The sequence below is a fragment of the Pipistrellus kuhlii genome, unplaced genomic scaffold (assembly GCF_014108245.1).
Source record: "Pipistrellus kuhlii isolate mPipKuh1 unplaced genomic scaffold, mPipKuh1.p scaffold_m20_p_6, whole genome shotgun sequence".
Lineage (NCBI taxonomy): Eukaryota > Metazoa > Chordata > Mammalia > Chiroptera > Vespertilionidae > Pipistrellus > Pipistrellus kuhlii.
This window is the reverse complement of record NW_023425562.1, coordinates 23,011,347-23,032,598: the sequence shown is the minus strand read 5'-3', so window position 1 is coordinate 23,032,598 and position 21,252 is coordinate 23,011,347. Positions and strand designations below refer to the sequence as shown.

General features: G+C 52.8%; 1 protein-coding gene across 1 annotated transcript in view; it reads right to left on the bottom strand.

Annotated features, from left to right (window-relative positions):
• Window positions 1-3,200: 3,200 nt before the first annotated feature.
• EYA2 (EYA transcriptional coactivator and phosphatase 2) overlaps window positions 3,201-21,252 on the bottom strand; it is a 201,420-nt gene continuing 183,368 nt past the window's right edge. Inside the window, exons 11-16 of the mRNA XM_036419140.2 lie at window positions 19,986-20,044; window positions 16,901-17,061; window positions 12,891-13,005; window positions 12,575-12,696; window positions 10,828-10,928; window positions 3,201-3,969 (exon numbers count right to left, since the gene is read on the bottom strand). Of these exons, the coding sequence (XP_036275033.1) occupies window positions 3,889-3,969; window positions 10,828-10,928; window positions 12,575-12,696; window positions 12,891-13,005; window positions 16,901-17,061; window positions 19,986-20,044 (639 nt within the window). The 3' untranslated portion in view covers window positions 3,201-3,888. The remainder of the gene's footprint in view (window positions 3,970-10,827; window positions 10,929-12,574; window positions 12,697-12,890; window positions 13,006-16,900; window positions 17,062-19,985; window positions 20,045-21,252) is intronic.

Genomic DNA, 21,252 nt, shown 5'->3' with positions numbered 1-21,252 from the left:
GATATAAAAATAAATCCCTATTTTCCCCAAACAATTTAAACTATTACATTCACGTTATTAAAAATCAGAGCAGGCAATGTTTTTAGTTGGGCAGAGCGTGGGGACCAGCGCTTCCCAGCCGTGGGGCCGATGGCTCCTGAGGCCACCACAGCGCCCAGTTGCCTCCCAGCACAGACACTCCTCTCGACTGGGATCTCCATGTGGCACAAGTCAGTGTACCAGGAAGCCCGGACGGACGGGGCCTGAAGGAGATGCTTTAGGCAGCCTTTCCAGGGCCTGAGCAGGAGGCTCAGGCCGGCCGCGGCACCGCACTGCCCTCTGGTGGTCACTGGAGAGCACAGCCCCGCCTGCGCTGAGCTTGCCTCAATAGGGGCTGAACAGTGCGGGCAGAATGGTCCAGCTTTTCCACTCAGCTTCTCCTTTACCCAGAAGGACTGCAGACCATGCAACAGCGGGAGCCACCTCAAAAGCACCAGGCGAAAGCGAAGCCAGGCACCGAGCGGGACGTTATGAGGGCCCGCTTACTCGTATATGAACTACAATAGATGTGGCCAAATGCAGCGACAACCTGAAGCCTGTGGAGTGTGGGCAGAGGCTGGGCAGGGCCGAGAAGCAGCTTATCCTCCATCTTGATCAGGGTGGCGCCACCCACGGGCAATCACAGGTGAAAACACATCAAGGTGCTTACTTGTGCTCTGTGAGTGAATGCCCTGGACTATAAAATAAAGCTAGAAAATCTCCTTTAAGTTCACAGGGAGTCCCGTGACCACAGGCCCTGCCCCCATCCTCCTCACTCCAAGCCATCCTCCCCACTGTGGCCATTCTCCCGCTTAGAAGTCTGGCGCCCTCATTGGGTTTGGAATAAAATCCCTACTCCACCAAAGTCCAAAAGCCATGACCAAAGGATCCAGCCAGATCCGACCCGGCCTTGCCCTCTGCCCCCTGGCCTCTGCCCAGGCCTCTGGCCACTCGGCCTCCTTTTGTTCCCTGCAGCTGGAAAGCTCCCCTCCCGCTCACCTGGGAACGCTGAGCCTCCCAGTCTCTCCCTGGAACGCGTTCTCCGGCTCTTCTCACCATCCGGGGCTGATCTCGGCTCTCCCCTGAGCAGAGGAGACCAGCACTGCATCGCCCCACCTGCAGCCAGGGCCTGAGGAGGAGGCAGCCTCCACCGCTGACCGAGCAGCTCCAGGCCGCGCATTCTGAAAGCCACAACCTCAGCCACCAGGAAGCCTGTCCCTGGGACAAGCACGGCCACTCTGTGGAGCCTGCATGCTGCTCGGGGTACAGCCTGGGACACTCACTCTCAGGACCCCTTTCAGCTGGTCTCCTGGATGCTGGCTGGCCTCAGCCTCCGACCCACCTCCTCCTCCCCCTGAGGTCACATGACCTGCTCTCCCCTCCTGCCCCCTCCTCTTCCTGAAAGGGGACTGAGGTGTGGTTCAAGCGGGAAAGCAAGGCCGTGTGCGGAGGAACAGGTGTGCGTGCTGGCTCCCTGCTCCCTCTCCGCCTTTCCTCTCACGGGAGAAGGCTGGTGCGTGAGAAAGCCGGGGTCACAGTGCGTCCGCCTGCTTCCTGGCATGTTCTCTGCGCAGGGATGTCAGCTCCGGGAGGGTAGGGACGGCTTCCGTCCATTCGCACCCGGAAGTCGAGAAGAGCACTTGGTAGATGGTTGTTGACCCCTTGACCCCGCCTGACCAGGTGAAGTGAATGAGTGGCTGCAGCACCACCACGCACACCTGCCGGGCCTTCCTGGGTCCCAGCCCAGACTGCTTTGGCGGCAGTGGCTCGGTAGAGGCGAGGCTCCTGGGATGGGGCAAGGAGGAGGTCGTCTGAGTCACAGAACCGGTTTTCTCAGCCTTCGCACCAGCACCATGAGGCCCATGAGGAAAGGGCTGGTGCTGTTATTTGGGGGGAGACTGTGGCCAGAAACAAGCTCCATCTGTCCATGCAAACACCTATTCACTCACTCACTCACTCACTCACTCACTCACTCACCTTTCCATAATACCACACCATCATCCACTCATACAAACAGCCATCCACCCTCTCATCTCACCACACAAGCATTTTGGTCATCAGTTCAGTCTTCCATCCCATCATCCATCTACCCATAACTCTCTATAAAAAACCATCTTATGGATAGTTAACCATCCATTTACCCATCCATCCTCCTATCACCCAGCTAGCCATTTACCTTCTAATTCTCCACTATCTGGTCACCTAACCAACCATCCACCTGCCCACCCAACTACTTAACCACATGTTCATCCATCTGTCCAAATGCCCATCTGACTATGATTCCAGCCATACTTCCATCCTCCCTTCCATCTCATCTAGAATGGGATTCCAATAGGTATCAGCATCCACTCTGTGCTTGCTCTGGGATGCAGAATCGAAACCAACAGAACCCGCCCCAAGGGAGCTCAGGGTCTAGTGTGTGGTCTGTCTCACCCTGGGTGATGGCCTTTAGCCTCAGAGATTCTAGCTGGGAGACCCCAATTACCTTGTCATCTCCTGACTCCACCCACGTGGATACACCAGCAACTGGTAACCTGAATTTCACCAACACGGATAGCGGGGGAGGGGTGGGATGGGGGGGAGCCTATACTTGCATTTAGCATCTAACCAGATGGATCCGGCCCTGATTGGACCTCTATGAGCAGCACCAGTCCTCCAGGTGTCCTCAGAACTTCTCTAAACGACCCTCCTGCCCCTCCATGGGTCCTTGGCTCACCCGCTGGAAAATAAAATCTCACCATTGGACCGGAAGGTGTTGTATTGTTCAGCCCAGCCCTCATTCCCCCCAGTCCTTTTAGTAACAGCCACTGACTTTCGCTTTGGGGACCAGCTCTCCCCAGCTTTATGCTCATGAGGGATCACACCCCAAACCCAGCTCCATGGAGCCCGTGACCCTTTCGGCCCGTGTGGTTTTGCTAGAAGATTCTCGAAGCCTCTCTGCCGCTCAGGGAAGAGCCTGCAGGGAAGGAAGGCCACCCAGGGGAACATCGTTTGGCCACCTGGATCCAGCCACGCCCAGAGGAGCCATCACCTAAAGTTTCCGAAAACTTTTTTATTTTTATTTTTTGGCTTCAGCAAGTCCGAGCTGGGTTTTATTCCTTTGTAAGTGAAAAGGTCCTGGAAAGACCAACAGGTTCAGAAGCCGCAGGAGTGGCCATGAAGTAACGACACCCTATACCCGGTTCAAAATGTAAACGTGGTTTTATTGAATGCCTTTTCTCCATCACAAGGTACCGCCTCCTCCCCACACCCCCTCCTCCAGAAAACAAGATGGCAGCATAAGGCACGTGCACTGTCCACACGATGTCAGGTTAGGTCCTTACACACAGAAATAAGCAACAGTCTTCCCACAGCCCCCCGGCGCCGCCCTCGCCGATTGCTCGAAGATGATTGTCCCCCCAAAAGCACGCCGGGAGCGGTGTGCCCACATCAGAACCCAGGCCGCTCTGCATGCCTGTTCCAAACCAAGCCGGGCCAACGCTAAGGAAACCAACCACACGGGATGAGAACATAACAGCGGGGGAATGAGATTCGTCCATAAATTAAGAAGAAGAAGGAAACCCGAGCCTTGTCCGGCCTCGTCCCAGCCCTCCCCCGGATCGGCCACCCCGTCTTTGTTCTGTGAGACTCGGAGGAAAGTCTGGCCTCCCGGTCAGCCCTCTCCCCCAAAGTCAGACGCCCCAAAGCCACTGCCAGGGACTCTGCGTCTCCGGACCCGCGTCTGGACGGGAAGAACAGCTTCAGGGATGGTCCCGGACGGACGGATGCCTCCTCCTGGCTGCAGGGACCCTGCCCCGGGCCCGGCGTCCGGCGGGAGGCGAGGCCTGGGCGGGTGGTCCGGGGGCAGGTGTGACGGACGTGTGGGCTCTGCTATAAATACTCCAGTTCCAGGGCATGCCTCAGCGCCTCCAGGTCGGCGTGGCAGGATATCCGCCAGAAAGGCATGTTGTGCTGGAACACAGAACACCAGCCCACGGTTAGGCCCTGCTCCGCACCTCGCGGCCCCCTGGCCCGCATCCCCTGGCCCTGTGTGATGGCAACGCCAGACAGCAGAGCCAGTGGGCATTTTCCTAACCAGGAGGCACCTGACGTCGTTAGCAAACTGGCACCCACCCATCAGGCCACACCTGTTTCACCCCCTCTGGCCTGTTCTGACCAGGTCATCCACCGAGACACCTGGCATTAACCACAAAGCGAGAGGGCGCCTGATTTAAAACGTGTTCTCAGGCCTGCTGTTTCCCTCCCTCTCTGTAAAATATCAATAAAATATATTAAAAAAAATAAAAAAATGTATTTTATTGATTTTTTACAGAGAGGAACAGAGAGTCAGAAACATCAATGAGAGAGAAACATCAATCAGCTGCCTCTTGCACACCCCCTACTGGGGATGTGCCCACAACCAAGGTACATGCCCTTGACTGGGATCGAACCCCGGACCCTTCAGTCCACAGGCTGACGCTCCATCCACTGAGCCAAACCGATTTTGGCTCTTTGTCACTTTTGTTTTTCTCTTTTCCTTTCCTTTCCTTTTTTTTTTTTTTTTTTTTTTTTTTTTAATATATTTTATTGATTTTATACAGAGAGGAAGAGAGAGAGAGATAGAGAGTTAGAAACATCAATGAGAGAGAATCATCGATCAGCTGCCTCTTGCATACCCCCTACTGGGGATGTGCCCGCAACCAAGGTACATGCCCTTGACCAGAATCGAACCCGGAACCTTTCAGTCCCTAAGCCGACGCTCTATCCATTGAGCCAAACCGGTTTCGGCTCTTTTCCTTTTCTTTATAGCAGGCGATGCTCGCTCTGTATTGCCACCATGGGATCAAGTTTCTTTTAATTTTTATATATTGATTTTATTTTAAAAAATATATATATTTTATTGATTTTTTACAGAGAGGAAGAGAGAGGGATAGAGTTAGAAACATCGATGAGCGAGAATCATCCATCAGCTGCCCCCTACTGGGGATGCGCCCGCAATCAAGGTACATGCCCTTGACCGGAATTGAACCCAGGACCTTTCAGTCCACAGGCCGACGCTTTATCCACTGAGCCAAACCGGTTTCAGCTATATTGATTTTATTTTTTTTTAAATGTGTTTTTATTGATTTCAGGGAGAGGAAGAGAGAGGGAGAGAGCCTCATCCACTGGCTGCCTTAGGCATGCCCCAAACTGGGGATTGAGTCAAAAACCCGGGCATGTGCTCTGACCAGGAATCGAACTAGAGTCCTCTTGGCTCATGGGTCGATGCTCAACTACTGAGCTACATCAGCCGGGCTTATTTATTAATTTATACAGAGAGAGAAAGAGAGAGAGAGAGAGAGAGAGAGAGAGAGAGAGAGACACACACACACACACACACTATGCATTTGCTGGTTGATTCTCTTACGCTGGGAGGGCTTTGCTGACCAGGGATTGAACCTGCAACCTTGGCATATAGGGACGACTGAGCTACCTGGCCAGAGCAGGATCAATTTTTGAAATTTAATTTATTTTTAATTAAATAATTAAATTTTGTTGTTGTTAATCTTCACCTGAGGATATTTTCCCACTGATTTCTAAAGAGAGTGGAAGGGAGGGGAGACATAAAGAGAGAGAGAGAGAGAGGGAGGGAGAGAAACATTGATGTGAGAGCACCATTGGTTGCCTTCCACATGCATTCGATCCCCAACCAGGGCTGGGGATTGAGCCTGCAACAGAGATATGTGACCTTTATTGGAATTGAACCCAAGACCTGCCAGTCCTCGGCCCAATGCTCTATCTACTGAACCAAACTGGCTAGGGCAGTTTTCCAATTTTAAATAGAAGTGAGTTGATTGGAAGGAACACATTAAGTAGATAATAGTGTAGGTCAGTGATTTTCAACCGCTGTGATGCAAGAATTTTTAAAGCATGCAATACCTGACCTCTTTCCCCTTAGATTGTCAAAGAAAAAAACAAACACGACAACATCCAACACAGCAACAGCTGTCCAGTGTTAATGAATCAAAATTACACTTTTTTTTTTTTTTGTCAAATCAACAACAAAAATTTTTTTTTGTGTGCCACAGAATTTTACAATAATAATTAGTTTACGTGTGCCATGAGATGAAGAAGGCAGAAAATTGCTGGTATAGGTAGCATGCAGATAGAACAAAAGTGGTGGCTAGTGTGTGAAGTGGTGTGTTAACGCTGAAATCACTCATGTGAGCAAGAAGTGTGTGAACTATTTCCACAGCCTGAGGGTTAGGAGCAGCGTCCCGGCCAAAGCTCGGCTCTACCGCCACCTGCTGGGTGACCTTAAGCAAGTCACCCTGCTGTTTTGTAAGATGTTAGCTATTTGCCGAGTCCCATCACCATGGCTAGTCACAGTGCACGTCCACTAAGTGCTCCATAAGTATTAGCTGCTATCATGACTATGTGTATGTACGTCATGTCTATTTCTACAAGGACATGTTGTATAAGTGGGACAAAGTCAGGAAGCATGCAGGACAGGCAGTATATGTGTGCGAAGGGATGAATCTGGGGGGTCTTCAGCAGTTTAAACAGTAAGATGTGCGATGTTTTGACACACCATGCTTTAAATAACAGTCTTTTAAATCTACTGTTACTGCCAAGACCTGTTTGGTTCAATGGATAGAGCGTCGGCTTGGGGACTGAAGGGTCCCTGGTTCGATTCTGGTCAAGGGCATGTACCTTGGTTGCGGGCATATCCCCAGTAGGGGGTATGCAAGAGGCAGCTGATCGATGACTCTCATCGATGTTTCTAACTCTCTCTCTCTCTCCCTTCCTCTCTGTACAAAATCAATAAAAATATATTTAAATCTACTGTTACTGAGCCAGACGCTGTGCTAGGTGCTTTATTATCTTGCCGAGTCATCCACACAAACAGAAACACTCAAAACAAAAAAGGCTTTTTCCAGAGAGGGAGGAGAAAGAGATGAGACTTTATGTGACTAAAGTTACCTTAGTGGCAAACTAGTGATAACTAGGATTGCAATCACAGTCGTAATGCAACACATTACTCCATCTAACCAGGTCAGGACCCTCCGAGAGAGGCATATGTCTATCTTATTTTACAGACGAGGCAACTGAGGCACAGAGAGGTCATGTCTGGCTCCGGAGAAGAAAGCTGACTGCATTTTGTCACTGGAAAATGTAACCATTGGCTAAAGTGGTTGCCTGCCCAAAAGCCATCCTTCCTACCCCTTGCTTCCAAAACCCTGAATCTAGCAGCGCCGTGACCAGCTGCAGGCGAGGACCTGTGATAATCCGAGTGAGCCATGCAACCCCATTCCTGTCTGCCGGGATTTGTCTGGCATCTCTCTGACTTGTGATCTATTGAAGCCAACAGGGAAGGTGGCTGGGGGCAAAGCCCTCCCAGCATAATCACAGCCAGAGGCTATGGTTATAAGCTTGAACCTATGGTCTGAGCACGGCTTGATAGAGTTCAGGTGCAAGTGGTTGAGTAGATTAGAACATTGTGAACATCTTGACCATGCCCTTACTTTGTCTGATGGAATCTGGCTATAAAGTGAAGACTTGGCTTGCGGGCACTGTCGCTGTCTCTCCATCAGAGAAGCAGTGACCCACAGAGAGCCAGCTTTCATTCTCTTGTCTGTCTTTTCTAAATCCTTCACTGCCCCCAGGTTTACCCTTGGCCGTGCATGGTGCAGGAAGGAGGAAAGAGGGAGGAGGAGGGGGAAGGTGAGTTCGTCAAGCAAAGTCCTCAACAAACACATTTCCTCTCTCTCTCTCTCTCTCTCTCTCTCTCTCTCTCTCTCTCTCTCTCTCTCCCTCCCTCCCTCCCTCCCCCCACCCCTCTCTCTCTCATTCTCAACAGATGGTGGGCTGCTAGCTGGCCAGAACCAGCCTTTGACATTTAGCACATTCTTTTGCTCCAGGGAAGCAGAATCTTATCCATCATGGGCACATGCCATCTCTAATGGCTTCCAGTGGCCCAGCTCCCCATCCTCCCCCCACCCTGCCCACCCTTCCTTCCTCTGCAAGGGTGGCTTCTGGTCGCAGCTCTTGTCCCCCTTTAAAGACGGTCATTCACTTTTCTGCGAGGATCTGAGCAAAGGAGGGAGGAAATGCTTCGGCCGCCTCCATCCCGGGCCTGACGGGCCACAGCACAGGCGGATTTATCACGTGCGGAGACGGGGAGACAAATGACCCACTAAGATGGAGATATTAACAACACTGTCGGCCGGAACAAAGCCCTCTGTCCTGTCGCTGTATTTCATGCTGTTCAGGTGTCAGGGGGGCTAATGACTGCCCCCATCAGGCCAGGAGAGCCGCTGGCACCCAGCGCTCCTCACTAATGGGCAGCCTGCTGCTTCTGACACTGGGGAGGGTTTTAGGGGAGTCGGTGTGTGTGGGGGTGTGAGCCCTAATCTCTGGTGGACTCCATCTCATCTGACAAGCTCAGGAGTGTGGTCTGACAGTGAAACTCCTAAGTCTGTCTCCTTCCTGCGAGGTGCTTGGAGCAAAACGCACATCAGTTTGCCTGTACCTGCTGTGTGGCCTTATTAAGTAAGTTAATTAACCCCTCTGAGTCTCAAATCTGTCTCCTGCAAAATGAAGTGGAATAATACCCATTTTGCAGGGAGGTCTTAAGGATTAAATAAAGTGGTAATGGCAGGAATAAAGAGCTGTAGTTAAGGGCATGAGTGTAAATAATTCTCCCGTTATTTCTCTAATAGAATCATTAGATACTGATGTTTTGGGCAGTTACCTGTTATACTATCATTAGTATTTCACTTCAGGATAATAAAGGGGTTATTTAAAAATATCTATGCCCTATCCCAGTGGTTGGCAAACTCATTAGTCAACAGAGCCAAATACCAACAGTACAACGATTGAAATTTCTTCTGAGAGCCAAATTTTTTAAACTTAAACTTCTTCTAACGCCACTTCTTCAAAATAGACTCGCCCAGGCCGTGGTATTTTGTGGAAGAGCCACACTCAAGGGGCCAAAGAGCCACATGTGGCTCTCGAGCCACAGTTTGCCGACCATGGACCTATTCAGTTGGGCATCTGGCAGTGACTGGTCCAAGGACGTCCCTGACATTCTCCAGCTGAGCTCAGGGCCACAGGCAGGGGAGCTCTCCAACCCAACTTTGATTGAAGCAAAAAGCTCAATACTCATTGTCCCGGCCTAGGGCGGGGCTTTCCGCTCCGTCTGCACTGGGAGGGGGAGGGGGCTCAGTGGGCTATGGGCAGTCACCACGCAGACCACGCCGGGACCTGGCACGGCGCTTCTGGCACTCCGGTGACTCAGGGATAATTCCGGTGACTCAGCCACCACCTTGGCCGTATTCTTGTGTATCGCCTCTATCACTGTCATTTATTCAATACGTTTCCCTCTAATCCAATTCATCGTTAAAAGTGAAAGCTCTTCCTCTTAGAGCGAGTGCTCAGAGTGAAAGCTGAGGTTCTCCTGAGGGCCCCTCCCCTCCCCGCCACCACTCCCCAGTGCCTGGGCCTCCTCTGTGGCCATGCCCGCTCCTGCAGGGGCTCCAGGCCTCTGAACGTCCTGAGGGTTCCTCGCGGAATGCCCTCCCTCTGATATCCACTTGGCTCACATCTTCAATCCGATGTCACCTCGCAGGGAGGCCTGCCTTGGCCCCGAGCTACACGTGCAACCTGCCCCTTCCCTGGAGTCCCCTCTGCTCCCACTTTCCGCTTTATTTCCCCTAAAGCCCTGCTCACCACCTGACAGGCAGTGACACTTCGGTGCCTACTGTCCCGGCCTGTGAGCTGAGGAAGGGGTGAGAGCCCCGTCTGCTCTGCTCACTGCGGGACCCCAACAACAGTGGCCGGCACACAGTGGGTACCAGCCAGTGGACCTTACACTGCGGCTGGAGGATTTGTGACTAAGCCACTGATTGCAGAGACAGTCCTCTCATGACAAGTGGGGACAACTTCCAGAAGAAAGAATAAGGACTGTGGGGGTGGGGAAGGGGGTCGCCGGCAGGACTGATGTAGCTGGAAGGGCAGAGGGGGAGCCGGTCTGAGAACTCCTCACGCAGGAAGTCCTGCTGGGCTGAGACTGAAGGATGTGTGTGTGTGGGGGGCGGGGGGGGGGGGGGGAGGAGGAGGGGGAGGGGAGAAGGGAAAGGGGAGGGAAGGAGCCTTCAAGGTGCAGGGAGCAGTGTATGCCCAGGTTCCAAGCTCTCCTCCTGAGCCCCTCTCCCACAACCTTGGGGTCCTCCCTCTCTTTATGGTTCACCCTCCGAGACCCTAAACATGGTTGCATTTCCTTGGAATTAGTTGCTGTGGAAGAGGGAGGAACCTGCCCGAACGAAGCTCTGTGACATTAACAATCCATTCCCAGGCCTCTGGGGGGGCCTGCAGGTCCCAGGGACGCGGCTGACGGGCCCTGACCCAGGCCTCTGGCAGCTGTTTCTTTTCCAAGAGCAGAGCTGCGGCTACCAGGCCCCTGGCCCCTCTCCCCCCGGGCCTGAGATCACACGCGGGACTTTCTTTCTCATTAGCCTAATGCTGCCTTTATTAACTGGGGAGGGTTCCTGGAACACGCGATCAGTGAGTATTAAATAAAGCACACGTGGCCCAGCCCCGCCGGCCTGCCCTGACAGCGTCTCCTGCTCAGAGCAGCCGTCCCAGAAACAGTCCAGGGCTGCCAGGACGGCGGCCAGAGGCAGGGAGCGGGATTTGCAGAAGGAAATTACTCGGGATGCTTCTGCGATGTGCAAATGGGAAGCAAAGAGCCGAGAGGGGGCCGCCGGCAGGCAGCAGGTGTGCTCAGAGCCCTGGAAACTCGAGATGGCTCCGGAGAGGAGCGACAGCACCAAGAGAGGGAAGAAGTACCTTTTTCGCTCCCTGCTCCTCTTCGACCCCGTCCCCGATCACGATGTACACGGCCTTCCTGCCGAACCTCTGCATTATCCGCTCGAAGCAGCTCTCCTTCCCTGCAGGCATGGAGACGGAGAGGGAGGAGAGAAGCTGGTGAGGCACAGAGCCTGGTGAGTGAGGCGCGCTGGCCGAGCCCTCCTGGGTGCACTGTCCCCCTCAGGGTCAAGTGCTCACCATCTCACCCTCCAGCAACTCCGGCTCACACTGGGTCGTCCCCCAGTGACCCATGACAACCAGAGGCGCAGAGAGGGTAAGGGGCCAGCCCAGGGGGACCAGCGGAAGAGGCAGCGCAGGGTGTGCAGCAGGCTCCGGAGTCCATGCAGCCGCCTGGGGGAGGAGTGACGGACCGTTTTCCTGAGGTGGTCATGAGGCTCGAGGGGCGAGGCGGTTTTCCCAGGGTCCCCGGCCCACCTGTCCTGACCGCCTCCCCCGTCACCTTCTTCCCGGTGTCTGGGCGGCAGCCTAAGTCCAGACACGATAGGTTCACATCTTAGTTCTTCCTGATTGTGTCAGCACGTTCGGTAACCATAACAACAACAAACCAGCACTAAATAATAATGAGGGACCGCTGCGCTGACTTCACTGTACACCGGGCTCTCTGCTAAGGGCCTCCCCGCGGCCATGTGGGCCGGGCGTCTGTGCTGTGGTGCATCCCGTGCCCTGTGGGCCAGCAGCATTCCTGGTCTGTGCCCCGTGGCTGCCAGGAGCAACTCTTCCGGTTATGAAAATGAAAACTATCTGGGAGGCACCTTGGCCCCACTGCTGGGAACCACTGACTTACATGAACTCACTCACTGGCCTGACACCGCGATCCTGGTGAAATTGGCATCAACACGGTCCCCCATTTTAGAGATAAAGAGACTGAGGCTCAAGGTCGTTCGGTGCCTTGGAGAGGAGTGGGATGGGAGGAGGAGGAATGAGAGCAGTCATACAATAGCTCCTGTTTTTGAGTGCCTGTGCTCTGCTGGGAGCTGCTCGATGTTTTACGCACACCATTCACTGGATGCTTAGAGGCATGAGAGCATCCACTTTACAGATGGGCAAGCTGAGGCAGAGAGAGGGGACGTCACCTGCCCGAGGCCAAGCGCAGGGCCAGGATTTGAACCCAGGCTGCCTGCCTCCAGTGTCTGAGCTCTGAACTCCTCTGCTAGCACTGCTCTCAAGGGACTCGACTCTGTCGCAGACCATTCCTCCCCGGTTTCCTTCTCTGTGGGAGCAGAGGCTGGGTCAAAGCAGGGGGTCCTAGCTGTCATCTGAGTGAACAATTACACCCACTGCAGTGCCTCCCACTAAGGAGGTTGGGCCAATGACATGTGAGGGACCTGCAAAGAGAAGTGGGCGTGGGTGGTCTGTCTCGGCTCCTTCACTTCTGCCATGGGAAGAGGGTGGTCCCGGGCGGCCGCAGGCTCCACAGGGAAAAGCCATGGGGAGCAAACTGGAACCTGGAGCCGAGCCCAGCACAACCACAGCTGAGTGCGATGTCAGCCTTTTATCTGGGGTGTTTGTGAGAGCAGGAGTGCAGGTATCCTAACTGTAGAAAACTGTGTTCCCAACCAATTTCCGGTTGGAAGCGTTGTTTTGGGGATCTGAGCCCTGTCCTTGGGCAAGTTCTGGAACATCACTAGCGTCTTCCTTGAACTTCGCACGCTGGGGGCGGAACGCTAACCCCGCCCTGAGTCCCCTGAGGCTGGGGTCCCCTTACCTGTCTTGGTTGCGCTGTAGATGTTCTCGATGGGAAACACGGAGCCCAGTCCGTACAGCAGGACTTTGGCCAGGGCGGGGATCAGTTGGGTGGTGGTGACCAGCACGTTGACGCAGTTGGGCCTGAGGTCGGGGAGACAGTAGTCAGAACCCCAGGGGACCCCCAGGCCAGGCCCTCGGTGGTCACGGCAGCTCCTTGCTCATCCGTGGCACCAGGCGTCCACGATCGAACGTCTGGAAAGTGCCGGTGAGGATCTGGAGAGTCCTGTTCCCTGAGTGTGGACATGGGAGGAGGGAACACGAGGGCTCCCACTTACCGGGAATGGATGAGGTTCAGTGCCTTCAGGGAGTGGGTCAGCCAGAGGTCGGTCAGAGCTTCCAGCTCGGCTCGGAGCTGCAGCCAGGTCTCTCTTTTGGGAGCGCCTATCAAGCCTGTGGGCGCAGGGAAGGAAGACATGGCGGCTGTCATTTACGAAGGCCTGGGAGGGCTTAGCACTAGGGAAGGGGAGTCGAGCTACTTTGAGGTTTCAAATCAGAGGACCCCCAAGGTCAGCTTCACTCCAGTAATCTCAATCTTATTTTGGGATTGCCTGATTGATCCGTTCATCCAACAAAAATTCAGAAGTGCCTTTGGCATGGTCATATTGTGACAAGCATGGAACATACAGGGATAAACAAAATATCCCAACTATAGAGCTTACACTGTTACAATGGAGACAAAAGTTAATAAGTAAAAAAAAGACTAACATTTATTGAGTGCCTACTGTGTGCAGGGCCCTGTGCTTTTAACATGGAATTTCATTTTATTGTTACATGGACCCTAGAGGTGGACACTTTTTGTTTTTTTGCGTTGAGATATAACATCAGGTTAGCCAGTTAAAGAAACAGGCTTTGTGGGGCTCTGTGCCTGGCTCACCATCGAGAGGAAATAATGGAGACGGGCAGCTGACCCCCAGAGCCCACTTCACGGTGTTTCTAACCCTGACTGTCCTCTCTCAGCCATCTGTGTCCTTAAGAGAATATGCACTCAACAGCCCATGGCCCTGCCCCACTGCCCTTATGTCCTTCCACTCCAGCCGAGGGGCCTCCTCATTGGTCCTTGAAATACCAAATATGTTCCTGCCTCAGGACCTTACACACCTCATGTCTACCCTGAACCACTCTTCTTATCTTAAAAAAAAAAAAAAATTATATATATATATATATATATATATATATATATATATTTGATTTTTTACAGAGAAGAAGGGAGAAGAAGTGAGAGTTAGAAACATTGATGAGAGAGAAACATCAATCAGCTGCCTCCTGCACACCCCCTACTGGGAATGTGCCCACAACCAAGGTACATGCCTTTGACTGGAATCGAACATGGGACCCTTCAGTCCACAGGCCAACGCTCTATCCACTGAGCCAAACCAGTTAGGGCTCTTATCTTTTTTAATCCTCACCTGAGGACATGCTTAGAGAGAAAGGGAGGGAGGGAAGGAGAGAGAGGGAGAGAGAGAGAGAGAGGGAGGAGACTGGGGATAGAACCCACAAGCTTTTAGTTTTTAGTGCACCGCATGATGCTCAACCAGCTGAGCCACGCTGACTGGGCCCACTCTTCTTACTTACCTTGCCTTTTTGCCTTGCTGAACCCTTCACGCTAATCATAAAATGCCATTAATTCTGGAAGGCCTATTCTGGTCAGTTCCTTCTACTTTATGCTCTCCCAACACACTGCACCTCTTCTCACAGCTGTGATTTAAAGTGTCTGCGTGATCATGTGTTTGGTGTTGGCCTCGGCCATTGGATGGTTGGCTCTGTGAGGGAGGAACCAAGTCGGTCTTGTTCCCGCCTCAGGAACAGCCCTACAGCCAGGCGAACATGGCTGGTGATGAGTCGATATGTGTTGAAGCAAGGATGAATCACTGGGACCAAGTGCTGCCTCATGCCTTTGCTATTTAGACAACATCCTCTCCACGCAGAAGACCCTCCGTGTGGCCTACAAGGCCTGTGCCATCTGGGCACTGGCCCCTCATCCCATCGCTTTCCGCACGCCCCCTCGCGGCAGCCACACTGGCTGCTGCTGCTGCTGCTGCTTCTTTTCCTGAAAAGCACCAAGTTCTTTTGTTCTTGAGGCTTTTTGTTTGCTATTTGTAGTGGACATGGCTAGCTGCCTTCTACTAGACATTTCTCTCCTCAATAATTAACACAATAACGCTATGACAATCTCATTAGTAACGAGAACCAGGATTTTTTAGCTAAGTACCTGGCTGCCACACTAGAAGGCTACATTCCTGTCTCCACTGCAGCCTGAGCAGGCTGGTTCTGTGATGCTCGGAGGTGGGGGAGGAGGCAGCAGAGACTGAAGAGGGAGAGGGGAGGGGGGCTGCTCACTGGCATCCCTGAGCTCCCGGCCTGTTGACACAGCGAGTAATTTCCCCTCAGTTTATGGGAAAGCAAAGCAGCCCGACAGAAACCCCGGGTATTTCCTGGGGCTTAACCTGGATGGGGGCAGATGGCCTCCACTGGCTGACTCCATCCCTGTCTCTCCACCCAAGCTCCCTTCCTCCCCTTTCTCCTTGTAGGGCTGGGTGAGCGAGCAGGGCTGAGCCTGAAGCTCCCTGCTTCACTCCTGCAGTCGATAGACAGACGGGTGTGAGAGGTCTTGAATGTGGGTGAGGTGGTGGAGCTGCTGGCCGGAGCTGTGTGATGCCGGGCAGGTTACTTAACCTCTCTGATCTCAGTTTCCACCCTCACCCTAACATTGGTGATAAAACCACTTAACTTATAGGGAAGTTGTGAAGAGCAACTAAACTATTAGACCACATGTGTCAAACACAAGGCCCGCGGGCCAAATCCGTCCCGCCAGGCCTTGCAATGTGGCCCGCACCGCGCTGTCATCACTGCACTCCGCTGCGTTTCCATCACAATGACAGTTTATGACTGTTCAGTAAACCATTCGGCCCGCGATTTAGGCTGGATTTTAGATTTTGGCCCCTTCTCTGATTGAGTTCGACACCCCTATATTAGACGAAAAGCCAATAACACAAAGTCTGGCATAGAGGAAGTGCTCAATAAACATTAGTTATTCCCAGGACTGCGTTCGTCTGCAGCCACAGGCGAGACAGAAAGTCCTGAAGAGCTGATGGTCCCTCTGGGAAAGAGGGAGACCCAGGAGATCCCGAAAAAACTCCCAAGCAAAACTGAAAGGAACTAGTGATAAATGCTACCATTTGTTACTCAGTGCCTGCTATGTACCGGGCCTTTTGTCTGTGTTAACAACAAACCTCTCCATTACCCAGGGAGCAGGATTATTTTTAGCCCCATTTCGTAGACTTAGAAACCGAGGCTCAGGGAGACTGACATGGAAGGTGCCAGCACTGGGAATGGAAGTGGAATCTACCCGGTGTGAGACCCTCCGGGGGTGGAGGAGGGAGCCTTGGAGCTTTGGGGCCAAGGGCATACGGTAGATGCTCCTAGCTTTCCCTTTGTGGGCTTTTCAGTGCCTCCGGGGATATCATCTTCGTTAAGATCCACGGACTTAGAGTGAGCGAGCTAGGGCCTGGGGACTGCCCTAGCTCACTCCCTCTAAGTGGGAGTCACCTGCCCCAAACCCCTCCCAGATGGCTCGTTCAGTGCGATGACACTCCGCTCTCCTGCTCTGGTCTGCCGCATGATAGCATCACCAGGGGACCGTATGCATCCTGATGCCGGGGCTGCGGGCAGACCGAGGAAATCAGATCAGACATCCCTCAGGTGGTGCCAATAGGAGCCAAGTTCGAGAACCAGTGGCTTCCAGTGCTTCTCGGACTCTGTTGCCACAGGTGACTCGGCGTCCTGAGAGCTAACAAGCATCCAGGTGATGCTCTTGCGGCTGGTCCACAGACCACAATCGGAGCAGCGAGGGTTGAAACCCCAAACCGGAGTGAGCATCAGAACCCTCCCGGAGGCGTGACAGAAACCGAAGGCCGGCCCGCCCAGAGCTTCAGACTCCGCAGGGAACCTGCATTTCCAGCCCCTCCAGGCGATGCCCATGCTGCTGACCGAGGACCACACTGGGAGGAGCAGTGGTTGTGAGGGAGGCGTGGGGTGGGGTCCTGCAATCTTGAGCAACATGCGTCCTCGACTCCTCCGTCTCCTCCCCGCACAGTGACGGTGCGGACACAGGGGCAGCATGAGGATGGCACCGAGTGAGCCGATCCCCGCAACCCGCTCAGAGCAGCGCCTGGCACAGTGCCCTCGAGGCCAGGGATAGCCATCCTGGGTGCCCTTCCCCTGGTGGGTGTGGCCCGCGCACCCACAGGCCCGTGACCACGGCGGCGGCCCTCCCCCGCACACTCACCGCCCACGTTGTTCTTGTAGGTGTTGTACATCTCCTTGACCCGCCGGTAGCGGAAGGCCAGCTTCCTCATCCAGTCCACGCCGCCGTGAACGCCGGAGCCCAGGCACAGGCTGGCTCCCGGGGCCGAGCTGTGGAAGCCATCGGCGGAGAAGTTGTACGTGCTGCGGAGGGAGAGGGGGCAGGCGGGAGAAGGGGCAGTGTTAATGAGGGAGGGGGCCCTCAGAACCATGGGTGGGGCTCAGGGACCCACAATGCCCCCCGCCCCCCCCCCCCCCGAGTGTGTGAGGTGCCGTGTGTGTGAGCAGCAGGACCACAGGGTTATCAGCTTCCCGAAGAATCGGGGTGCCTTCTGCTCTTGCCTAACCAGCACCCGCTTTCCTTTCTTTGGGTAGGAAATAACATGCCTATTTTCTTTTTTGAGGACTAGCCCTGTCCCTGTGTGCAGAGGCCACAGTAGGGAAAGCCCCTCTTTCTCCCTTTAGAATTTCTGGGTGAAAGAGAATTAAATGATAATACAAAAAGGTTGGATTTGGTTCATCCTGACAGAAGAGTCCATAAGAAAACCGGTTCCCACTACGGTGATCCCTGAATCTGCCCTGCTCCCCCTCCTTCTGAGGCCAGCCTGCCGCCCCGCTCCCCATTCTGTGAGCACCTCCACATCTTGCCACGGAATTCCCTATTTCAGTCCAGAGGCAGAGTGGATTGCTGGTGCTTGGCAGGTAGAACCCCGCCCCGAATGTGGCTGCTGGGCCACGGAGTTCCCGTGCGGAGACGGGGGCACCGGCAGAGCCGCTGGCCGCTGGGAGCCATGGGGACAGTAAGGAGGGTCCCACCCCCGGCAGCCACAGCGTGAGCGTGAGAACCCCAGCTCCCCAGGGCGCACGCTCTCCTCCCCCACCAGCAGCTTTGGGAGTAAATCACGGGGAGCGCTTGCTTTAAGGTCTCGGGGTGGCGGTGGGGGGGATACCTGAGTGTGTGTAGCAGGGGGTGAAGCCCAGAAGCTTCAAGGACACACGTGAGCATCCCTTTAGAGAGAAGAAGGCGGGAAGGAAACAGTCACTGGGACAGGGCCGCCTGTTTCAGGGTGTGGGTGCGGGTGCGGCTGATGATTTTCTCTTTGCACTATTTGCTCTTTCTGGATTTTCTACAAGTTCAGGAGTGAGACAATTCGTCTTTTGAAAAGATGCAATGTGAGGACAATGAAACAACACCTGGAAATTGTATCTTAAGTACCTCCTGGTTAGCACCACTGCTACGCGGAGATAAAAAGAAACGAGCCCGGCTAGCATGGCTCAGTGGTTGAGCATCGATCGACCTCTGAACCGAGAAGTCACAGCTGGATTCCCGGTTGCAGGCTCGATCCCCAGTGTGGGCTGCGCAGGAGGCAGCCGATCAATGATTCTCTCTCATCATTGATGTTTCTCTCTTCCTCCCTTCCTCTCTGAAATCAATAAAAAAAAAAAAAAAAAAATATATATATATATATATATATATATATATATATATATATATATATATATATATATGTATGTATAAAGGAATTTGAAAAGTGTGATGTGGGAACCAGAACGTGACGCGTTGTGACACGTGGCCATCGCCCACGAAGCCTGGGCTCAGCCTGAACACAGGCCAGGCTCCATGCCTGGGTGTAAAACTCTTTAATCAGCTTTACTTTCTTATCCATTTACAGACCAGAGTACTCACACATGCACACAGACCCACATAAACACTTATGCACCGTGTGAGGGAGCACAAAACCGGAAGCAAGAGAGGCACAATGCCAGAAAGTGGTCTGTCTCAGGTGTGTGTGTGGGGCCCCTACAGTGATTTTAGCCTCTTCTCTGCTCTTTACGGAATGACTCAAATTTAGAGAGACCTGTGGAGACATGACTGCTCTAACCACTCGTCTGCATAGACACTTCCTCTTTCCTGTGAAAGGTATGATGGATAGTCTGCTTCTTTGTCAGCTGTGAGCCTGGCTTCTAGTTGAGCTGTACTCCCTGTGGGAGCGCATTGACCACCAGGGGGCAGCTCCTGTGTTGAGCTTCTGCCCCCTGGTAGTCAATGTGCGTCATAGTGACTGGTCGATCGGTCGTTCTGGCCATTCTGCCATTCGGTTGCTGGGCTTTTATTATATAGGATATAATATATATATATATATATATATATATATATATATATATATATATATATATATATATATATATGTGTGTGTGTGTGTGTGTGTGTGTGTGTGTGTGTGTGTATACTAAAGAATGCAATAAAACTTTAGAAGAATATATACCAAACTCTTTAAAAAAATTAAAAAAATTTATTTCAGAGAGCAAGATAGAAACATCAATGATGAGAGAGAATCATTGATCAGCTGTCTCCTGCAAGCTCCCTACTAGAGATCAAGCCCACAACCCAGACAATTGCCCTCCCCAGGAATTGAACCAGGACTTGTAGGTCTGCAGGCCGAACTCTATCCACTGAGCCAAATTGGCTAGGACAATACCAAACTCTTAATGGTGGTGATTCTGGGAGGCAAGGTCAGGAGTGGTTGGATAAAAAAAAAATGTTTTTACTTATTTATTTATTTTTGAGAGAGAGAGGAAGGGAGAGGGAGAGGGAGAGAGTAAGGGAGGGAGAGAGAGAGAGAGAGAGAAAGAAAGAAAGAAATCAACGAGAGAGAACCACAGATAGGCTGCCTCCTGCACACCCCCTACTGGCATGTGCCCAGACCCAGAACCAGACTTCTAGGTGCATGGGACAACGCTCAACCAACTGAGCCACACTGGCCACAGGTGAATTTTTTTATAATGTGCATATATTACTTTAGCGAACAAGAAATAGAGAGAAGATCATAAGTAGGCTCACAGAGAATTAGTGGAAGTCTCAGCCTCAAGGACTTGAGGGGATGTGGAGGAGGCTGCAGGTGGAGGTGTGGTTTCTGAGCGCAGAGAAACACAAGTCCCAGTTCTGGCTGGAGGCAGGCGTGTCTTGTTCTGACAACCAGCCAGCCCCGCCTCTCCACTCCCTAGTGGAAGGCCAGTGCGATGACCAATCCAAAGGGGCTTACTTGACTCCCTCCACCCATTCCTACCTTAAATCTTGGCCGTTGTCATCGGATGAGACGTCATCGACGTGGATCTGGTCACAATCCTATGGTGCATTTGGCAAGAAGAGGGAAAGAGGGAGAAATGTGACTGGTTAGATGCCGCCTTTAAGAACTGGTTTCATAAAGGGAATTTGTTACAACGGCCACAGGAAACGGATACCTTTTCGGTTTAAACGAGAGGGGGAGGATGAGCACTGGATTGGGAGACAGAGCCCTGAATTCTAGCCTGAGCTTTGCCACTAAAGGCCGATGACCTTGGGCAAAGTCTCATTCCTCTTTCACCGCTAGTCTCCTCATAAACAATGGGTTGGCTATAAGGATATGATTTATCATGCAAACCAAGGGGCTGCTATTAATATCACATTGGGAGGATGGGCACACACTAGGCCCACCCTGTCTGTCCACTCCCAGGGACACCAGGCCACATGGTGGAAACCTCTGCTTTGTTCCAGGTGTTTCCTCTGCTTGGAATTTTCTCCCACCCTCACCTACTTAGTGAGCCTTGTCTTCTTCTGGCATTAGCTTCTGGATGTACCCCCTCCCCAAGTCCCCTTCTGCGTCCGATGACCTGAGATCATGGCCTATTGAGCACTTACTATGTGCCAGGCACTGTCCCAAGGGCTTGCCATTCAACAGAATCCAATGACCTGCTGCTTGCGACCACCCACAGGTCTCTCAGTTCCCTTGGGGAAGCACCTTATCAAAGGTGGGTTAAGACCACAGGGAGGGGAATGATGAAGGTGGGCACATAATCCAGGCCCAACCAATCAAAGGGACGACCTGGCAACCCTCTGGCCAAAGTGATTGCTTCAGGGAGAGCATGTGGTCTAAGCTGGACCAAGGGGAATGAGCCATGGGACTCTGGCTGGGACTTCTGGAAGAGAGGTGCTCTCTGGGAGCTGGAGGGACGGGTCCCATTGTTTGGTCTCCTGGATCCAGCCATCACTGAAACCAAGCCACCCGGACCATGGTCGGCTGGATAAAGGTCCCCCAAAGATGTCCACGTTCTAATCTCTGAAAACCTATCTGGCAGATGTGATTAAGTGAAGGATGTGAGGTGGGGAGATTATCTGGATTCTCCAGGTGGCCCCAAATGTAATCACAAAGTCCTGTAAATACGAGGCGGAGGGATATCTGATGACAGAGAGGATAAGGAGATTGGAGTGGTGCCCTTTGAAGATGGAGGAAGAGGCCAGAAGCCAAGAAATACAAGAAGAAGCCGAAAAGGCAAAGGACAGATTTCCCCTCCGAG